Genomic DNA, 20,941 nt, shown 5'->3' with positions numbered 1-20,941 from the left:
TCCCCCAGCAGGAAGCAAAGAGCCTTCTCTGCGCTTGTTCTCCTTTCTGCGGAGTCTGGGGGAGCAGGGTGGGAAGGAAAGGGAGTCTCTTCCCAGGTTCGAGTCCTGGCTGTTGGCTGACTGGCCGAGCAGGCTGCCACACTCTGGCCCATTTCCTGGCCTGTAAATAAGGTGGCTGGAGCCCCTCCTGACCCTGACCTACCTAGTTCTCTCATCAGCTCTGGCAGTCGCAGGATGGAGAATAGAGAAAGCCTAATGAATGTAGAAATTCAAAGAAAAGCAGGCCTCCTGCGAGAGCTCTCTGCCTCTTTGTCCCTCCTCCATCGCGAACAGCTGCCCTTGAAACTGCAGTGCTTTGCCCAAGCCCCTGGAACTCACCGATGTCATCCACAAATATCTGGGGCACAAAGGGGAGGGGGGGAGCTTCTAGGATTGTGAAGTCTAGGAATCTGAGGTCCTAAAGACAGTGTGTCCTAGGAGGCAGGAATCACCCCATCAGCTCAGCTGATGACAAATGGTGGATCCCTGGAGCATAAAAACCACAGAATCCTATGGTTTGGGAAACCTTAGAACCAGGGGCATAACTAGGGTGTGGGACATGAAGCTTACACAGTTTGGAAGCCCCCTTTTACGAAAAAGAATATGAAATCTCAAAAGTAAAGTTAGGTCCTTAAGTGAATGTTTATTTGCAATGAGAGGACAACACGTGACAAAAATTTACAAGCCAGGAAAACCCACCAACAACCCCAGTCCAGACTGTAACACAATTTTTTATTAAATTAACATTCTGAAATATCTCTACTGTACTTTATTCCTTAGACTTTTGGACTACCTATTCTGATCGCCTCTTCATATGACAATTTTGTAATACTGTCATACACAGACTAGAAAGATAATTCAGCATTTTCTCTAGGATGGTTTGTTTAGGAGGACTTTGGGGTATGTGGTTGACAGATCCAAAGATCACACTGAGATATGGGAGGACAGGGCCCTTCCTGTGTCCCTCTGATTTTTCTACTGCCCATCAAAAGGACTTCCTTTCGGAGCTGTGCTGGGAGCGGTGTCTTAGCCACATCTAGATATCCAAGCACTGGAGATATCTCACTTTTAGTTGGTGACCTCCCCTCGTAACCTCTACCAGCTCGCCTGCTTAACAATCTCAAACCCTTGGGGGAAAGGAAGTAGGGGAAATAGGAACCGAAAATGTATATAAAATTGCCCTCATTTTTGATAGTGATCTACACAATTGCTGACTTCAATCTTTTGCAGCGAGTCCCTGAGAGCATTGGGAATGAAGGATGCCACAGAACCCTGGGGACAGGGGCTCAGGACAGCTGGAGACAAGGAGGGTATAGCACCGTGCAGTTTGAGGGTTTGATTGGATGACACGGTTCTTGGGAATAAGGGGAGGCAGGGGAGTGCAGCCTCCGTGAATGTGTTCAATCCACTTACCCCTGCTCCTTAACGAGGCTGGACCTCAAGCCAAGCAAAGCTTTCCCACATGTTTTTCCTCCCTGGGCCCCAGATAGAACTATACAGAGATAATGCTAGTGGTTATGAGCACAGGGCCTGGGGTTCAAGTCCCCACTCCATTTCTTACTAGCTGTGTGACCTTGAATGAGTGCTGTCACTTCTCTGCGCTCCAGGCTTCTCAACTGTAAAAGGAGGATGAAAATGTACCCACCTTATAAGATGTTTGTGAGGATTAAGCAACATAGTTCATATACAATGCCTAGCACAGTGCCTGGCACTGGGGTAAACACTAAGTAAATGCCGGATGTTTCTATTACTACTCCTGTCCAGCTTGGCCTTTCTCACCACCAGAGCCCAGTGAGAGTCCCCTCCCTTGCACTTGATCCTGGAGAAGGGCTGAGATTGGCTCTCCTAGTATCATATGCTAGCCCTGCACCAATTACAATGTCTAGGGTAACAGAGAAATAAAACTGTGTCTATTGTAGCCCTGATAGGCATGCAAGTAAGGTTCTGTCACGATCAAGGAAAGGAAAAATGTTCTGGAACGGCCTAAATAAAAAATATGACAGGGGCGCCTGGATGGCACAGTCGGTTGAGCGTCCAACTCTTGGTTTCGGCTCAGGTCATGATCTCAGGGTCCTGGGATTGTGCCCCATGCCAGGCTCTGTGCTCAGTGTGGAGTCTGCTTAAGACTGTCTCTCCCTCTCCTTCTCCCTCTGCCCCTCCCCTCTGCATTCTCTCTCTTTCTCTAAATAAATCCTAAAAAAAAAAATATGACAGTCCCTTATACCCGTCTTCTTACTTCGTTTGCCCTGTGAATGGGAAATATACCCTTCTAATCAATTGGGTTTCCATCCCATCTCACCGGCCACTGGCCCACATTTCTGACAACCGTGGTGTCCTTTCTCAGAATCTCTAGGAATCTGGGGAGAATGAATCCATCCTAACCCCCAGCTCTGCTCCCTGAGAGCAGAGACTATGTCTAGTTCATTGTACTTCCAAAGCATCCAGCACCAGGTCTGTCACATAAAACACACTCAATAAATAGGTTACTGAATGTTCAAGTGAATAGATGGGATACCAATTTGTAAAGGAAAAAGCAATCAGGGGAAATGACTTCCCAAAGATCAAAGAGGAACTTTCTGGCAGCTAAGTTCTTTTCCTGTTTTCTTCTTTGTAACCAACATTAATTAAGTGTTAATGGTGGGCCATGCCCTGGCTGATTGCTTTGTCTATCATGACGTTTAATCCTCCCTGAAACCCTTGAACGTTGCACTTCACCTAGGCAGTGTGGTCTATTGGTTAAGACCTACATTCAAATCCTAGCACCAGAAATTTCTAGCTGTGTGATCGTGAACAATTACTTCCTTTCTTTGGGGCTCTCCTTGTCTATAAAATGGGAACAACAACATATACTTGACAGAGTTAATACATTAAACATGCTAATGCATATGAAGAGTTTGGCATAGTGCCTGGACCAAAGTAAATGCTCAGTGAACAGTAATTTATTTTTCCTTCCCTCTTCCTCTCATATGAAGAAAAAACTTAACAGACAGTCCTCAGACGCTCACACTAGTATGTGATTCCAGGAATGATAGGCAATTCCAATATAGGCAGAGAGGACGGCACCAAACTCCATTTCCTTTCTACCCAGACGCTACTAGATTATACTTCCCAGCTCTCTTGGCACCTCGATGGGATCTTGTGACTAGCTTCCAGCAATGGAATGTAAATGGAAGTGTTGGATCACTTCCCGGTCGAAGCAGTTAAGACCAAGTGGGACTTCTCTACCTCAGTTCATTCTCTTCATCTTTCAGCTGAATCATGCCTTATAACCCTGAAGCCATGTCATGGAGGTGGGTCCCTGTATAGCTACATGAAGCAAAACCCTTCTTCAACCCACAGAGGACTAAGACAGGAACAGGACATGACTGGATCATATTAAGCCACTGAGATCCCAGGGTTTATCTCTTATAGCTGTCATTCTTGCCTACCCTCACTACTCTTCTCTCATTTAATGGCCTTGAAACATCCAAGGCGACATCTATTCTGCTTATTCTTTGAGTCCAAATGGTATCAGCCAGTAGACATTCTCTCCTGGTCAGAGAATATGTTCCTTGGAAAAAGGAGTGCTAGGAATTGACTGCAGTGGTCTGAGGGATTCATAAGAAAGAAGGGGAGTGGGTGGAAGGAAGTCCCCATCTCTCCAGTGGCACTGCCTCCTAGGTTCCAATGGTCAAATAATCCCATGACTACAGACAGTGCTAAGGTTTCACTTAGGTTAGGCTCTGGCAAAATGCCTCCATCTCTAGCTGTTTCTTGAGAAAACTCAGAACAAGCATAATTATAGCTCAGGATAGGGCTGTGCACGGCCAGATGACTTGTAATCACAAAATCTATGTTCCAATGGTAAATACATTTTCTGTGTTCTTTTTGCCTCTACTTTTTCAGAGATGCCTCTTGCACCTAACAAAAGTTTAACCCAATGCTGGCTAAAGCTCTGGTCTGGATTTGCCCAAGTAGAAACCAACACCACCAAGGTCTTGAATACAGGACCCGTCACTGGAAATGCAGAGTCCACTGGGATTAAATAGAGTGGCGATTTCATGGCTCCTGGGTCTGAGTCCCTTTCTTTCCGATGACCAGTTGTACATGGGAAAGAAGAGGATGCTAAGAATAAACTTGGCATGACTTCTCAGTTACAGATGACCAGGCTAACTTCAGCCAGTCACCTGGTAACTGTTCATCCCCATCCTTAAAGAAAACCAGCAAGAGAAGTATTTACTCACTCCTATAAAATGGTAGACTCCAAGGTGGAACTGGGTTCTTCTTTAATGTGCCAGGTATATTAGGCTCTTTCAGTTTATCATCGCCAATGCTCACAGTAACCTTGGAAGAAAGTCATTTCCCCCATTTTAGAGATGATAAAATTGAGGCTTGGGGAAGAAAAATACAGTACAGTACTTTGCTGTACTATTCAAAGTATCATATATGTCATATGTACTGTACAAAGCACAGTACAGAGCAGAGCAGAAGCACCTTTCCAACCCCAGGCACCATTTCTGATGTGTCAAAGGACGGGAAGCAAAAAGAATACCTCTTCCACCTACCTTATTGTATGAGAGCACAGGTCAAAAGCACAAATATCCATAAAGTATTTGGAAAATGTAAAACACTATATGAATGCAAATTATTAATTAATAAGTGAGTGAGCTGGTCCAGAGGCAGGCTGTACAGCATGGAGGTTGAGGACACAGGCTCTGGAATCAGACGGGACTGGGTCTGATGGGACTGGAATCAGAGGGGACTAGAATAGATGGGACTGGGTCTGATGGCACTGGAATCAGATGGGGCTGGGTCTGATGAACTTTTGACCCCTCTAAATCTCAAGTTTTCTCCTCTGCAAAACAGGGACATGAATATTCCCTGCCTCCTAGGGCATCATGAAGCTTCAGTGAGTTAGCACATACGGAATAATGCTTAGCATATAACATCTGACTTACACTGTTGTAATTGTGCGGCTATTATTATAAATAACTCGATTAGTCTTAGTTTTCTCATCTGCGAAACAGGAAAAAAAAATCATTCTACCCATCACACGACGCTTTCATAATTTGAAACATGCCAACTCTGCAGATCAGATAAATCACCCCCGAACTTAACAGGGGCTGGACACAGCTGGGAAGAGATGTGGCAGGAGAGGACCTGGCTCCATGAGGACACCCCTCCCCACTGCCTTCCCCCTCCTGCATGGCATTCAGGTGCTCCAGGCAAGAAGAAACTGGCATTGTCCTGACTCTGAGTAAGCCCCAGCAGCAGATCTGGCTCCTGCAGCCTTCCAGCCTCCTGCTGGTAGAACACAAAGCCAGAAATAGCTCCCTTGGTGCAGGACACCCGTTTCCTCCTCCTCGTCCTGCTTTTCAGCTCCCTGACGTGCCTGAGGAGATCGTGAAATGTGTCCACTTAGCTTGGCATCTGAGAATCAGCAGTGGGCAGGCTGGCCCTTGAGCCTGTCTTCCCTTTCATTATATGCGCAGCTGAATCTCTTTCCTCTCTGAACCGTCCCCCTGAGGGCGTCTAGCACAGGGACTGCTCACAGTTCCAAGTAAATACGCAAGGGGTGTCGGCTGTTTGCTGGGCCCTGTGCTAGGGGCTGAATGTATGGAGAAAAACAAGACAAAGCCCTCTGGCCAAATATATACATTTCCACACTAATTACCGCGTTCTGGGATTGCCCATCTATTGAAAGTCTATTCATCGGCCTAATGGCTTACGTATTTACCAGTAGTTATCAGAGCTGGTTAGCCACTGACTAGCTTCTTTAGCCTTGGGAAACTAACTTCACCCTTCTGAGGTTCTGTTTTTCTCATTTGTAGAATGGGGGAGAGAGGGGGCCCTGCAATCCACAGTAATTGAAACAATGAATGTAGAAAGCATGGCACCAACAGCATAGTAAGTGGTCAATGGTTGGTACTTGATCTGCTCCTTCCAAGAGCTGTAGCATTCCCATCCTGGGAAGGGTAAATATATAGCATGCATACTGCCGCCTCCCTTTCCTGCACCAATGACAGACATCACTAATAGATCAGAACACTCTTTGCTACTGATCTCAGATACATCCCCAGAAGCCATCTCAACACAGGGTTTCAGGCAACTACTACCAATTAGTTGAAGTCTTTGACACTTTCTTTCTTTCTTTTTTTTTTTTAAGATTTTATTTATTTGACAGAGAGAGACAGTGAGAGAGGGAACACAAGCAGGGGGAGGGGGAGAGGGAGAAGCAGGCTTCCCACTGAGCAGGGAGCCAGATGCGGGGCTCCCTGAGCTTAACGACTGAGCCACCCAGGCGCCTCTCTTTGACACTTTCTATGGAACCTTTCTATGGAACCTCCTTGCCTCCTGTCCCTACTCAGGTGCAAGGGTCTATAGTTTGGCTGACACTCTAAGGAATGTCTCTTTCTTCTCTGGAACTTTATTCCGTATTCAATTGAGTATAACCTCCTTAGAGACTGAAGAGCATGAGCACAGGTCAGATGCATGCAGGGGATGCTCATTAAATGTAGGTGCACATTGTTGTGCCTGTGATCAGCCAGCTGGGTCCCATTCTGCTGACCTGCTGAATGATCTGGGGAATCCCAGATCCTCATCTCTGGACAATCTTTTTGTTGTTGTTGTTGTTAAAGATTATATTTATTTGACAGAGAGAGACACAGCAAGAGAGGGAACACAAGCAGGGGGAGTGGGAGAGGGAGAAGGAGAAGCAGGCCTCCCGTGGAGCAGAGAGCCCGATGCGGGGCTCGATCCCAGGACCCTGGGATCATGACCTGAGCCGAAGGCAGATGCTTAACCATCTGAGCCACCCAGGCGCCCCCATCTCTGGACAATCTTAATTTTTTTTTTTTTTCTCACAGGTAGTGTATTAGTGGGACATGGTGTTTAAAATCTTGATTACTGGAGCCTTACAAGCTGGAGTTTGAATCCTGGATCTACTTTCTGGCTGTGTTACCTTGGAGAAGTCACATAATCCTCCTGAACTTCAGCTTCCTCACTTGTTGATTGGAGATCCTAATAGTACCATCTCAAAAGCTTACAGGGTTTAAGGAGAGGTGAAGTGGGATAATAGTTTGAGATACTGACCTAACCTATATGGTTTTTTTCCTCCCTGTATTTTCTCCTTTGTTTGTTTGTTTTTTTTTTTTTTAACCATTTAAGCAGAGTGGGTTCTACCCTCCTTGCCTCAGGGGAGGCATGTGTCAGGGCTGAAAACAGGAAGAATATGAGTGTTTTCAGCTTTTGCTTTTTGGAAAAGTCAAAGCCTGCAGGCAAAGGGGATTTATGGACTTAGGAGAGAGTCTTGAAGAAACACAAAGAAAGAAAGACTTCTCCAGAGTAGAAAGAGATTGCCTCCAGGCTAGGGAGAGGAGAGACAGAGTGGAGGCGGGGAGGGGACCCACAAGACCAGAATGGTGCTGTGGGGCAGGAATGCTGGATGTCTCCACGGTAATATGCATGAACTGATGGTCAATGGTCCAAGTTCTGCCAAGCTGGGCAAACTGGGACAAGTAAAATAACCTCTCTGGACCTGTGTTCTCACTTACAATATAAGGCTGTTTTTAGTCACTCCCCAGGTTAGTGCAAAGAAGTATGAAATCCTGGTGCTTACCAAATATCTATTATCCCACCCTCTTCCTCAACACCAATGATTCAGCTTGTGGTCCTTTGCACTGCCATCTCTGAGTTTAGCTCTGGTCAAGAAAACATATGGTTAACTACCAATATCGCTTGTCTCCTTGTCTTGAAGGGTTATCCCTCTTCATGGATGGTTCGATAATCCTCTTGCTGGGAAGAGCACTTCTAGCATGAAAGGCACTTCCCGCTGGCTGATTCTCCTTCTGAGTTATTGCCCATTGTGGGAGGAGACCATCAATACCCCAGGGCAAGCCCTCACCAAGCCCTGAGCCCTGTGAGGTCAGCCTCGCTGCTGGGCAGTCCCTTCTCCCCTCTGCCTGAGCCCAGTCTTGGGGCAAGCCTCCACTAGAGTGATCATCTAGAAATTTAAAAGTAGGAGAATAGCTAGCCCTCACCAGTGACATTTTTTTGCTCTGTATCATGCCTCTGGGGAAGAAAGTGTTGGGTAAGAGAAAAGTCTGGAGCAGCAAATCTGGGCTGTGATCCTAACTCTGACCCTTACACGGTGATAACCTTGGCTGAGTTGCTTAAATCCTGAGCTTCTACCACCTACAAAATGGGGACAATGGTATCTCTTGCACAGGGTTGGGGTGAGGATATAGTGAATAATATCTACAAACTGCCTAGCATAGAGCTTGGTTTATGAATAGGAGAGATCTAAAATTGCATGGCATCACAACTACCTTGTATGACCTTGGGCAGGTCACTTTATCTGTTCAGACTTTTTTAAAGATTTTATGTATTTATTTGAGAGAAGTGAGAGAGAACACAAGCAGGGGGAGTGGCAGAGGGAGAGGGAGAAGTAGGCTCCCCACTGAGCAGGGAGTCCGACATGGGGCTCGATCCCAGAATTCTGGGATCGTGACCTGAGCCAAAGGCAGACATTTAACCAAATGAGCCACCCAGGTGCCCTATCTGTTCAGAATTTGATTCACTTTTTGATGATATTAACTCCTGCGCTGCCTGCTAAATGCTGGTTCTTTATAGACATGTCTCCCCTACTAAAATGTAAACAGCTTGACAGTAAGAGAAAATTGCATTCATCATTATGCTTTGCCTATAGTAGAAGTCCTGTGTTGGATGAAGGTATGAATGAACAATCAGAAGGGAGATGTAAAATACCTTTGCACAAATTAAAAAAGGGATCCTGGCAATCACGATTCTTTGTTTCTGACAGGAATGAATTTGGATCCATGCTGGGTGTGCAAGCTCTTGGGGTCAGAGATGTTGTCCCACAGTGGGAGGGAGTCAAGAGACCTGGAGTTTATTCTGGGTCTTTATAAGACCTTGAGCCTCAGTTTCCTCATCTGTGAGAGGGACACACAAGGGACACTTACTGTTGTGAGGACTGAATGAGAACAAAGATGAGGATGTAGCATGATTTCATGATGTGACTTTAGGCAAGTCATTTCACATCTCTGAGCCTCACTTGTCCTATTTGTAAAATGGGAATAAATTCGTTTTTCTGCCTTCTTCCCCAAGGAACTCTGAGCAGTGTGGTATCTTAGGACTAGGTGTCAAGTGGGCCACATTTCAGCTATCACTCTGGCATTAACTTTCTGATGCTCCATGGAGTGCCCTTTGCTCTTTCTGTGCCTCAGTCTCCCCATCAATAAAATGAAAAGGCTGAATGTGAGTTCCTCAAAGGCCTCCTCTGGCCCTCCCATCCTGGCTGCTGGCTAAATGCCACAGCAAGGTGATGCTGGTTTGTAAGGAGCTGACCAATGGAAGGTGCTGTTACAACAATGGGTTCCTGTTGGAAACATTATCCACATGGTAAACAGTGGCCCTGAGTCCATCCTGCACCACTGCCCAGACACCTACCCCTATGGGAGTGGGCTGAGCCCCAGAATCACCTGCCACCTGGCTGTGGAAGGCAGGCCAGCCAAACAAAAGCCTCCTTATCAGCTGGAAGCTCTGAAACATGATCCCAGAAACAGCCGGTGCTGCTCACCTGCTCTGCTAGGCACAGGCTGGGTACAGACGGACATCTCATCAGGATCCCCAGACCAGGCTTCGGGCAGCATATGCCACAGGAGGTCTTTATGGAGGCAGGATGCCGTATCTCCCCACAGGGGGTAGGGTGGCAAGAGAGAGCAGTGTCTGGCCACCTGATCACAGCAGGGAAATTCAAACACAAACATGACATTGGGCAAACACCACTTCACTGAACCCAGAGCTCACTCAGGCTGACTCAGGCTATGAACGTCGGGCAACCCCTCCCCCTTTGTGGGTCTCAGTCTCCCCATCTGCAAAATGGGGATCTGAACTAGAGTAGTGAGTCCTAAAGATCTTTTGATCTCATATCTCTCTCAGTAAGAAATTTTGAGAATGAAACCCCCATATACATGTGTATTATTTACGAATTATACATGAACACTGTGGTTTTTTTTTAAATGATTTTTTAAATTTTTTAAATTTTTTAAAGATTTTTATTTATTTGACAGAGAGAGAGATAGCGAGAGCAGGAACACAAGCAGGGGGAGTGGGAGAGGGAGAAGCAGGCTTCCTGCCTAGCAGGGAGCCCGATGTGGGACTCGATCCCAGGACCCTGGGATCATGACCTGAGCCGAAGGCAGACGCTTAACGACTGAGCCACCCAGGCGCCCGAACACTGTGGTTCTAATACATCATTACACATACTATAAGACATATCCCTCAGACCTCCCCATGTACAATGAGATTGGATGATCTCAAAAATCCCTTTAGCTCTAAAATTCTGATGCTGTACCTCTGTAAGTCCCCGAGTTTCCTCATCAGTACCACATGCATATTCCTGCATGCCCTCATTATTTGTTCATTCAACAAATATGTAAAGATCCCCAACCATGGACCACTGTCCTAGGTGCTGAGATACAGCAAGGAATGAGACAGACATGGTCCCCCACCCCACCCCCACGCCGCCAGCAGTTCAAATGTTTCTCTTGCAAATCAAAGGAATTAACTTTGCTGTTTTTTAATATTGGCATTTCCATATGCTTCAGACTATTAGGTGTGCCAGCGACTTGATGAGGGGAAAGTGTTATAATTCGTGCATTCAACCAACAAGTGTTTGGCCCCCTGCAGTGTATCAGGTGAAAGAGATACACCAAGGAGCACACAGACATAGTCCCCATCCCCATGATGCTTTCAGTCTCTTAGGAGAGGTATACTTTAACATGGGTCTCACAAATCAATATAAAATCATAAGCATGTTGAGAGCCGAGAGGTACCTGCCATGATAAGAAAGTCTGTAATTCAAGGTGTGACTTAGTCTAGAGCATTATGGAAGGGATCCCCAAGGAAATGACATTTGAGCTAAGGTCTGAAAGTGCAGTAGGTATAAATTAGGCACCAGGGGAGAGGGACAGCTTTCCTGGCATCATGTGCAAAGGCCCGGTGGCAGAAAGGGCACGGAAAATTTGAGTTACTGAAAGGAGAGGGGTGTGGCCGAACAGAGGGAGTAAGGGGCAGCATTTCAGAAACAATCTTGGGTAGGTTGGCAGACAGACGCTGGGCTGGAGAGTCTTTAGGCCTTCACAGGGGGTCAGCTCTGTATTCTGCAAACCAAAGGACAGCGATGGAGGGCTTTCAGAGGGGTGGAGGGGGTGTGTATGGGCTGACTTGCCTTTCGAAAAGGTTCTTCTAGCTCGATGTGGAGAACGGGTATGGAGGGTATGGACAGAGAAAGGCAGTGTTACAGAGAGTGGGGTGAGTTGGGATTATAACAAATAGCTATTGCCTAAGCTGACTGGACATAAAACAAGATGAGCAAAATGAGACAAAAACACCCACAATCTTAAAAGCCAAACCACAGCGACAGGAGGTACAGGAGGTAGAGAAGAACTATAGTTGCCGTCAGGCAGACCCGAGTTCAGATCCCAGTTTCACCTCTTACGAACAGTGTGGCCTTGCACAAGCCATGCCTCACCACCTCCCTGGTCTCAGGTGTTCTTCCTCTGCAAAGCATACTAGACTCGACACACATCAGTCAAGAGCTCTGGCTTCTTATCCCAATTCTGCCTCTTACCAGCCAGGTGTCCTTGAGCAGGTCACTTCCAACCTCTGAGCCTCGCTTTCTCGTCTATAAAACAGCCTTTCAAACACCTCTCTCCCAGAGTTCTTGTGAAAATGGAATGAGGCAATGGATAAAACATGCTTGCTCACTGGCACAGGGCTGGGCACATAATGACAGAAGGAGCTCGGCACCCACTTTGCACCATGAGTGAGCGTGCACACCATGAAGACACACATTTCAGGCCCAGATGGCACCTCTCCCCCCAAAGGAGTGGGGACTGTCTTATAAAATTCCAGCTCACTTGCCTAAGCTTAACTTTTAATGAAGCCGGAGAACAGTGATCCACTGGTGTTTCTGCTCAGCGAAGCTGTCAGCGGGATGTAAGCCCAGGGAATCCGGCAATGGGGGGATTCTCCTGATGAGAAACATTTGCGTCCAGAGGATCTTAATATTTGTTTTGAACAGACACATGGAGACGTGAATTACTTAATGACTGTTTTAGGGTTCAGCATTGTTCTGTATTTGGTTTGGCTTTGTCTCTATGACATCTTAATTCGTGTTTTATTTCATGGAGCTCCGCACACAGGCTGTGGCATATGGGAGCTCCCTCAGCAAAATCTCCAATGAAGATGGGGGAGGGAGGGAGGGAGGGAGGGAGAGGGGGAGAGAGAGAGAGAGAGAGAGAGAGAGAGAGAGAGAGAGAGATGGAGAGTAAGCAAACTGTAGCTTCAAAGGTGCACCATGACGGGGGGCGGCTGGGTGAGAGGGATAGTCTAGATCTGCATGCATGGATATGAGAGATAGACCAAACCCTCACCATCATGGGAACAAGATTTGCCACTGCTATTTGGAAGTCTAAACAGTGTGTTTTTCAATTTCCTAATCTGATTGATCACAATCAGAGAGATTGTAAATTTCATGCTTGTCCATAACACATGCAGGGGCCCAGCTAAGCTTCTAATGCTGCTATTCAAAGTCATCCTGGCTGCCTTTGAGTCAAGGAGAGGAGCCAATAGAAGCAGATCAGACCTAGGATCCTGACTGAGAGAGCAGGAGCCCCTCCTGTGACCCCTTCCATGCTCCCAGCCTAGGAACCAAGGACCTGGGAAGTCCTTAACTGGCTTACTATGTTAATTGCTTGAAATGTTTCCTGCCTCCATCTAGGGAGTCATCCCCCGTTAGTCTTCCCCTCACTCACTCTGCTCCAGCCACACTGACTTCCTTGCTATCTTTAAATACAACAAGCATGCTTACACCTCAGGGCCCTTGCACTTGCTGTTCCCTGTCTCAAAAACCCTTTCCCCTCGGTTATCCTCATGGCTTGCTCCCTCCATTCACCCAGGTCCCTGACCACTCCATCCAACAAAGCAGCCCCATCCTCACCCTCTATCTCTTTCCCCTGCTTTATTCTTCTTTATAACACTTATTGTAACCTGACCTTCTATGATTTCTTCATTTATTACCTTGTTTCTTCATTTATCACCTTTCTCCCTCATGAGAGCAGGGGCTTGGTGTTGTTCACTGCTATATCGAGTAGGAGCTCAATAAAATTGTTCAATGAATGAAAGCATGACTTTATTTTTTAGCCACATGCGGCTTCTTCCCTTTTGTGATTCATTCCCTGTGGCTTATTTTCTCTTTGACACGTGTGGGCTCACTCCAATCCCAACACCATTGGTGGCTGCTCAAGGAATGCAGACTGGATTTTGTTTTAGCCAGAGCTAGACCACGAAGGACAAGAAACCTAATGGTCCACACCAGAGTCTTCATCCTTGAGCCAATGACAGAGGAGTTGGAAATTTTATACAATCAGGGCAGTTCCTTTCCACAATCCCCCTTCATTAGCACTTACTCTGAGCCCCCCAGCAGATGATGTCCCCTCCAGAAAGTTTAAATTGTTTTTTCTTCTGGGGAGAAAAAAAAAAAAAGTCTCTTTTGAGACTCTACTAGCAACAAAGGCCTTATTCATTCTGATCATTCCTTGCATTTGTAGGTAAAATTGATGAAATAAAAGAATCATTCCCATTTCACAGATCAGCCCACTAAGGATAGCTGTGTGACTATAAGCAAGGGACTCCATGCCTCATGGAGGGTGCCTCCCTCCTCTGGTTTTCCACAACCCTTTTTCTTTATCCCTACCCATATTACAGTACTTAGGACCGTCTGCCTCATGCCATTCCTACTGGTGCCTTGTGTCCACCTTTGCCACTAAACTTCGAGGCCCTCCCAGGGAGAGATTGCATTTCATTCATCTTTTCCTCTTTGATGGGCCTGGCATGTAGTAATAATAAAAACTATAATTTATTATTAATAGTAAGAGCTAACATTGATGGAGCCCTTCCTCTGTGCCAAACAGCACTTTCCATAAATTAGCCCATTCAGTGTTCTCAACAGCTCTTGGAGGGGGCTGCTATTATTAGCCCCATTTTATGGATGAGGAAACCAAGATTGAGAAGGTCAAGTTCCTGCCAAAAGTCACCAGCATCTGCAAATAAATAGTAAAAGGAAACAAGTGTTTTTGATTAGCTTGCCATCAGGGTCTGTCAGATTTTTTTGAACAGCTCTACACATCTCCAGTGGCTCCTTAGGGAATGCCAAAACCACATTCAAAAACGAATACAGAGCACTGAGGTGGTCAGGTGGCGAGGCCAAGGAAGCCCCACCGTCACCACCAGGCAACTCACCCAGCCCAGGTGCAGAGGGGTGTGGCTCTCTCCCAACATCTCATTGGGGTAACTCACGTCAGGGCAACAAGAGCATTGTTGATGGAGCTCCTGGTCTGTGCCAGGCATTGTGCCATGTCCTTTACATGAATCACCTCGTCTACTCCTCACCACAACCCTGTGAGCTCAGTCTCACGCAGGTGGGCAAACTGAGGCACAGGGAAGGTGAAGTGATTAGCAGAGTCCAAAGGTAGGAAAGTAGCACAGCAAGGTTTCAGCCTGAGCAGATCTGACTTCAGAGCCCAAGTTCTTCACCATTCCCCTTTCTCCCCAGAAGTGTTCTCTCACACCTCAAAGAAAGTCTTGGTAACGAGCAATTTTAAAACTCTGGTTTTATTAAGCCCCTGAAAGTCCTTCCACCCCACAGGAAGGTAAATCCAGTCACTCTGGAAGAAAGGATATTTTTAAAAATTTATCGTGCCCCGGCGGCATGCCTGAGGTGCTCACAAGAGCAGGAAGCGCACAATGGAGGCTTCTTTCCTCATCACAGGAGTTAGGCTTTTAGGGGTGTCCCCCATTTTTTTCTGGTGGCCTAGAGTGGGGGTGGAGTTCATCAAGGCTCACACAGCCCTGAAAAGCACTTCCTGGTGGCATTTCGTCCAACCTCCTGTACCCACACCAGCCGACATGTCTACTCCCCCAGCCAAACAGACGTCTATATCTGACACCAGTGCGAGTCAAATCTGCAGAGTGTGTGTCTCTTAGGCGCCGTTGATCAAGAATCCCAAGCCTGTCAGGAATGGGGGTGGGCTGGGAGAGAGCAAATCTGACACTGGATTTGGACCGCGTGTACTCATTCAATTAATGCATCCAACTTTCATTCAGTATCTACTGCAGCCCGAATCTCTAAGACAGCACGGTTGCCAAGTGAAAACAGCTGTGTCAGAAATAATGCACACCCCCCCCCCAATGACCCCTGTATAACATTTAGCAAATTTCACCTTTCAGAAGGAGAAAGGTTTGACCCAAACAATAACACTCCTTTTCCAGAGAAAAACAATCATTCATCGCCAGGGCAAGCATTCTCCATGACCCTCAGTACCTTGGTTTTTAACCACAGGCTGTCAGGAAATCACCTCCCAGCTGCCCCTCACTCTGCTCCCGAGGACAGAGTCAGCACAAATTTGCTAACTGATCTCTTGGCACAAAGGGGAGTCTGGAATTAAATGGTTCAAAGGCATTTTTCCTGCCTTACAATTTGGCCATCTTTCCCTTTATGCAGTAAAATCTCCAATAGTTTGGAATTTATGATCCTTTGGACAGACCTGGGCTGAAGTCTGCTTCTGGACTATTCTGCATAGAGAGGATTTTCGAAGAAAATTAATAGCTTGCCAAAAGAATTGTAAAGGGAATTGCTTATTCCATTTAAGAGGGCTGCCTTTCTAGCCCTTTACAAACACTCCTGCATCCACAAACAATTGATATGCTAATTTCAAATGGTTTTTACATGTTCATTAGGTCCTCAGCTACTATTCCGGTGATATGATTATTACAGTTGGGTCTAGCCTCAGACACTTAAGTTTTCCACTTTGAGCATAAACTTTTTGGGTACAAACTTTTCTGGGCCAAACAATTAAAAAAGAGAATTAATTAATGCCAGGAAAAATGACTGTACTTCTTCAGTGGGGACAAAAAAGGGGTCTCTTACTCTCCACCTATCTTACTGATTCATGCTGTCTTTCAAGCTCGTATAGGGTGAGGATTCACTTTGGCCACCCTGCATCCCGGGTGGCCTGGGGTAGTCCCCGTTACATCTTCCATTCTGGAATAACTACTCACAGCAAACCTTTCACTCTTGATATGAATAATAAATTATACAGTCACTCTAGGTTTGACGGAACTAGGGATTCAAACTAATTTTTCAGGAGTTTGAGTCTTCTTTGGACTGGCAGTACCTGGTCATCTCTACACAAGTGAAAAGAATACTCTGTGAGGATGTTATAGCAATCTATTCTGAATCTAGATAATTCTTCACCAGCCCTCCACCCCTAACTAAAGAAGTCCTATCAGAAAGCAGCTAACCTTCCCTCAGGGAAGACAATGATGGGACCACTCCCACCCCACCTCCTGTGTGTTAATTCCATCTCAATGCATGGCCTGTCAGCAGCTGAAATCCCACAATGTTCACTCTAGCATCTTTTGGGGGAGAAATGGGTAGGCATGAGGAACACAATACTGGAAGGAAATGTTGATTTCTTTTGGCCATTATAAACTGAGCGGTTTGTTTTAGAAGTGATGTCTATTAAGCAATCACTCTGGACCACACACTGTGCAAAGTGTTTTACCTGACTCAGTCCTCATAATTCAATGTCTGAGATGGCTACTATTATTTCTATTTCAAGCTGACAAAACAGGCTGAGCAAGGTAAAGCTTCTTGTCTAGGACACTCAGCTAAATGGTAGAGCTAGAAAAGAATCCAGGTTTGTCTGAAACTCAAGTCTGAGCTCTTAACCACTATGATATACTGCCTCCCACTCTGCTATACCGTTGACATTTGAGTCAGACATCTGCTTGCAATTTGATACACATAAAGCTATTGCCTCATCAAGTATGCCTCATGGAGGGGGAGAGGAAGGCAGGGCGGGGGGAACGAGGGGAGGTTTTGCTTGGAGTGTGATTGTATGATATATGCACATTGCTATGAAATCAACCAATTGAATGTAAGCTTCTATCCTGGTACTAAATTATCTTCGGAGATAGACTTAAAATATTCTGGGGAAGTTCATTCAGAGGAGGGGTAGCCCTCATCTATAAACACGTATTAAGTGTGTAACCAACAGAACTGGCTGGTGTTTCATCCAATCCCTCCCCCATCTATCTACAGATCTGCTGACTGAGTGCTGGTCTTGACTCATGGAACTAAATGACATTTCTGATGAGACCAAGTCCCTAGACTGCCTCTAGAGGAAGCCACTGGGGCTCAGCTGATGCAATGCCAGTGTCTCTGTCCCTTTCCTTCCTGAGAACCCAGCTTTGGAAACATGGTACTTTCACTGTTAAGTAAGCATACAACATTAGAAAGGATGCAGAAACTGACCTCACTGGATGTGGCTGGCTTGGACGGGGATGGGGATGATTCAGGTTTTATAGACAGTCTGTTGAAAGACGACTCAAACCCAGCCTTCCCTGAAGACTTGGATACAAATGCTCCCCACTCACTTCCCACCCCAAACCAGGAGTAACAGCTATAAAACTGGAATCTATTCTATAGAGGGGTCACACCTGTTACAGAACTATTGAAGGAGATCCTTCCACGTGACATAAATTAGGGGCTTATGACTCAGACTTTCACCCCAGCAGTGGTTTCCAGGGGTAAGGAGACCCAGGATGTTAAAAGACACCTAGAGGGAAATGACACCTGGGGGAGGAGGGTTGGCTATTGTTAGGAGTCTCAGATGCATTATGTTGGGATTTAAACAATACTACAAAAAGCATGAGGGTAAGGAGACTTCGGGCAATTCATATGATTGAGAATATGACCAATAAAGGGACATGCCAGTAACAGACAGATAGGCAAAGGGTGAAGGTACCAAGTCAGGTGGACTTAAGGCATTTTCTGTATTCAAATACCACCATGAATCTGCTCTCTTCCTGCATCCCTGAAATATATGGCAGACTCTGGACCAAATGCCACACATGTAGTTTTCAATGAAATTGTCTTTAGTTTCTTCTACAAGGGCATATTCTTTGGCCCACACAGCACCTGATTTGCCAACAGTAGGTGTACTCCAAAGGCGGAATAGATGGCTGAAACCCAGGAAGATAAAACTGCTGACGTCAAAATTCTCTACAAAGAACCTTTTTCCAAGCAGAGAAACATCAGTCTTGGACGGCATTTGGTGTTCTTATTCCCCTTCTCCAGCCTGTGTCACAAGGTGTCCCCCTCCCTCCCAGCCACAAATACTGGCTGCTGTTTGCAGCCTACCACATCCTGCTTCGAGTGTACACCCATTCCCGACATGGGGTACCCATTTCTCTAAAGACATGTGTGAGCTAGGCTCCTATCAGACTCTGAAAAGTTCTCCAGCCTGAGTTTGATTCTGTAGATAGGATTCCCCGTCACCCACCCCACACCCACTGGAAAGTTCAGATCCCGTGGTTCCAGAGCAGGCATTCTGTCTGAAGCACTTTCACAGACATGTTTTCAATCTACTCTCTAATGGAGCCTGCCAGGATTAATAAATCCTCCAAGTGGTCTCCCCTGGTTCACTTCGTTCTTTTTCTCCCACCGAACCACTCATCCAACACCAGCAAAAGATGAGTTTTCATACTGCCTTGATTTTCCCTGACAGAGGGCACAGCCTTCTTCCTTTCATTCTCAAACTCCTCTAAATTGAATGCTTTATGAAAAGAATTGGGTTTTTCTCTGTCTTGGAATGTTCTCCCCAGCCTCCTCTCCATTTCACCCCACCTCCTCTTCTCCTTCTTTCTGCCTTTCTTTCTTTTCTTCCCTTATTCTCCCCCATCCCACTGTTTTCACCATCTACGGGTCTGTTCTCATCCTTGAGTTCAAAGCAATCAGATCCTTTTTGAAAAACCAAATAAAACTCTTCCAAGATCATCTTCACGATCTTGGAAGGCTCCTCCCTGACTCTTGAGCTCAGAGTACTGGTTTTGGATGCTGGAGAAGAGAGAATTCAGCAGCAGTGGCAGCCAGAAAGGCGTGGAGGAGGGTGCTGTTTAGCGTGTATTTGAGGGAACAGCATATGGGCTTTTGTCAAAATGTTCAAAGCTTGCTAGTTTCTGAGCTGAGTATAGAAATGTGCCGTTACCTCTGAACACCACTTGAGCTGGTTCAACCCTCATCTTCTCTTCTTGTACAACATCCCCAACCAACCCAAATCCACCATTCCTTTGCCCCCCTGTCCTCTGAGCTCTGATACCAAGAAAAGTTTCTTAGTCAAGTCCTATCTCACCTACACCGCCCACCCCAAGAAAGCAAAACCTCTCAAATAGCAGCTGCCAGGTCAGCAGACCACTGAGTGTTGCTCCCCCTAAAGACTCCCTGTCCCTTCTCACCAGCTTCCACCTCACACAGGCAATTAGTTCCCATGTTACAGCGGGAGACACCGAGTAGTGATGGGAAAAGACAGGCGCCCTGGCCCAGCTGCCTGCATCCACCCCTCAGGGCTCAGGGGCACACAGGCCAGGAAAGAAGGACCATCAGGGTCTACCCTGCTAAGAAGGAGGTCATTACCTTGGCAGCGGCTTGCGGGCCGTGATACTGGCGACAATGATGCTCTCGGGACGCGGGGTGGCCACAGCTTTAAAGGTTCCTCGCCAGAACTTCTCGAAAAGCTGCTTCTCCCCTTGCTGAACGCTCGCCATAGCCAACCCAAAGGGGCCCGGGGCGCCCGGGCGCTGTCCAAAGTGCTGAAACGTGGATTCCAAATGGGGGCACACCCGGCTCCGGGCTCAGTCCTTGTGAAACCCAGAGGGGTGGGGTGGGAGAGATCGGGGGTTCAGGGCGGGGGATGGGGTGCCTCAGCCCAGGCAGGCAGGGGAGAAAGAAGGCTGATCCGCCGTCTTTCTTCGCCTTCTGTGTTGTCTCTGGGCTGAGCTCTGAGCTTGCTAAGCCTCCGCGCCCCAGGAAGGGAAGGGAGGGCTGGCTTTCTCGGCAGCGCCAGGAGAGGAGAGGCGACGGGGTCGTCTGTGTGTGCGTGCGCGTGTGAGCTCAGGCGCGCCCGGGTTTTGTCTCTCGCACAATGTGACGTTGGAAGAGGAGGCTGGTCGCGCGAGCTGCACTTTCCTCCCCCCGACTCCTCCGTCTCTCCTCCTCCCCACCAACTCCCTCCTCCTCCTCCTCCGGCACAGCCTCCTGCCGCCATCTGCATAACAAAAGCCCGCAGGTCTTGGGAGGAGAAAGGGCGGGGCATGTGCCTGTCACCAGGGCCCCGTGGCGACAGAGTTGCAGCGCTGACCCCTCAGAGAAGCAATCCCGGCACCCCGAACTGAACCACGCAGGACATCCTGCTTCCCAGCCTGTTCTCCTCCCCAGCCATAGCAGGCCTTCCCCCCTTCCCCCATCTCTTCTTGTGTGCCCTCTGGGCCCAGCCACCTCCCTTCTCAATCCCCTTCGCAAGTCTTGTGGCAGATCTTCTAGTGGGGGGGGGAAGTAAAAAAAAAAAAACAAAAAACCAAACTTAACCTACCCGCCCAAGCCAACTTGACCCTCTCACTTCTGGGAGGGACTGCCTGGGCCAGCAAAGGGGGTCCCTTGCATTCGTCCTTGCGCCTGGGCGGCACAAGATCCCCACCACCCAGAAAGTGCCATTTGATGGACAATTTTTCGCCAATTCGGCTTTTCGCCATCTGCCAAGCCGGGTCCCCGCCCGCAGAGGGGCGCAGCGTTACATCTGTGCTTGCGGCACTGTAAGGAAGATTTCTTTTGTGCCTCACAGCCAGCCAGCCCAATGTCCCCGCTGCCAAACCCGCCCAAAGGAAAGAGTGCCCCCCACCCCACCCCAGCCCATCCACTCCTGGGGAATTTAGCCACAACCACAGAAAAGCGGTTAAGAAATTAACATAGCTTGTCTCAGGAAAGGAATCCCTTTTGGAA

At 47.2% G+C, this 20,941-nt stretch overlaps 1 protein-coding gene across 1 annotated transcript in view; it reads right to left on the bottom strand.

Moving 5' to 3' along the window:
* Window positions 1-20,185, bottom strand: part of SRRM4 (serine/arginine repetitive matrix 4) — a 145,721-nt gene extending 125,536 nt beyond the window's left edge. Inside the window, exon 1 of the mRNA XM_035016714.1 lies at window positions 19,580-20,185. Within this exon, the coding sequence (XP_034872605.1) occupies window positions 19,580-19,710 (131 nt within the window). The 5' untranslated portion in view covers window positions 19,711-20,185. The remainder of the gene's footprint in view (window positions 1-19,579) is intronic.
* Between the last annotated feature and the right edge of the window lie 756 nt (window positions 20,186-20,941).

The sequence above is a fragment of the Mirounga leonina genome, unplaced genomic scaffold (genome assembly GCF_011800145.1).
Source record: "Mirounga leonina isolate KUSES-001 unplaced genomic scaffold, KU_Mleo_1.0 Mir_171, whole genome shotgun sequence".
Taxonomy (NCBI): Eukaryota; Metazoa; Chordata; class Mammalia; order Carnivora; family Phocidae; genus Mirounga; species Mirounga leonina.
This window is presented reverse-complemented; position numbering and strand designations above follow the sequence as displayed.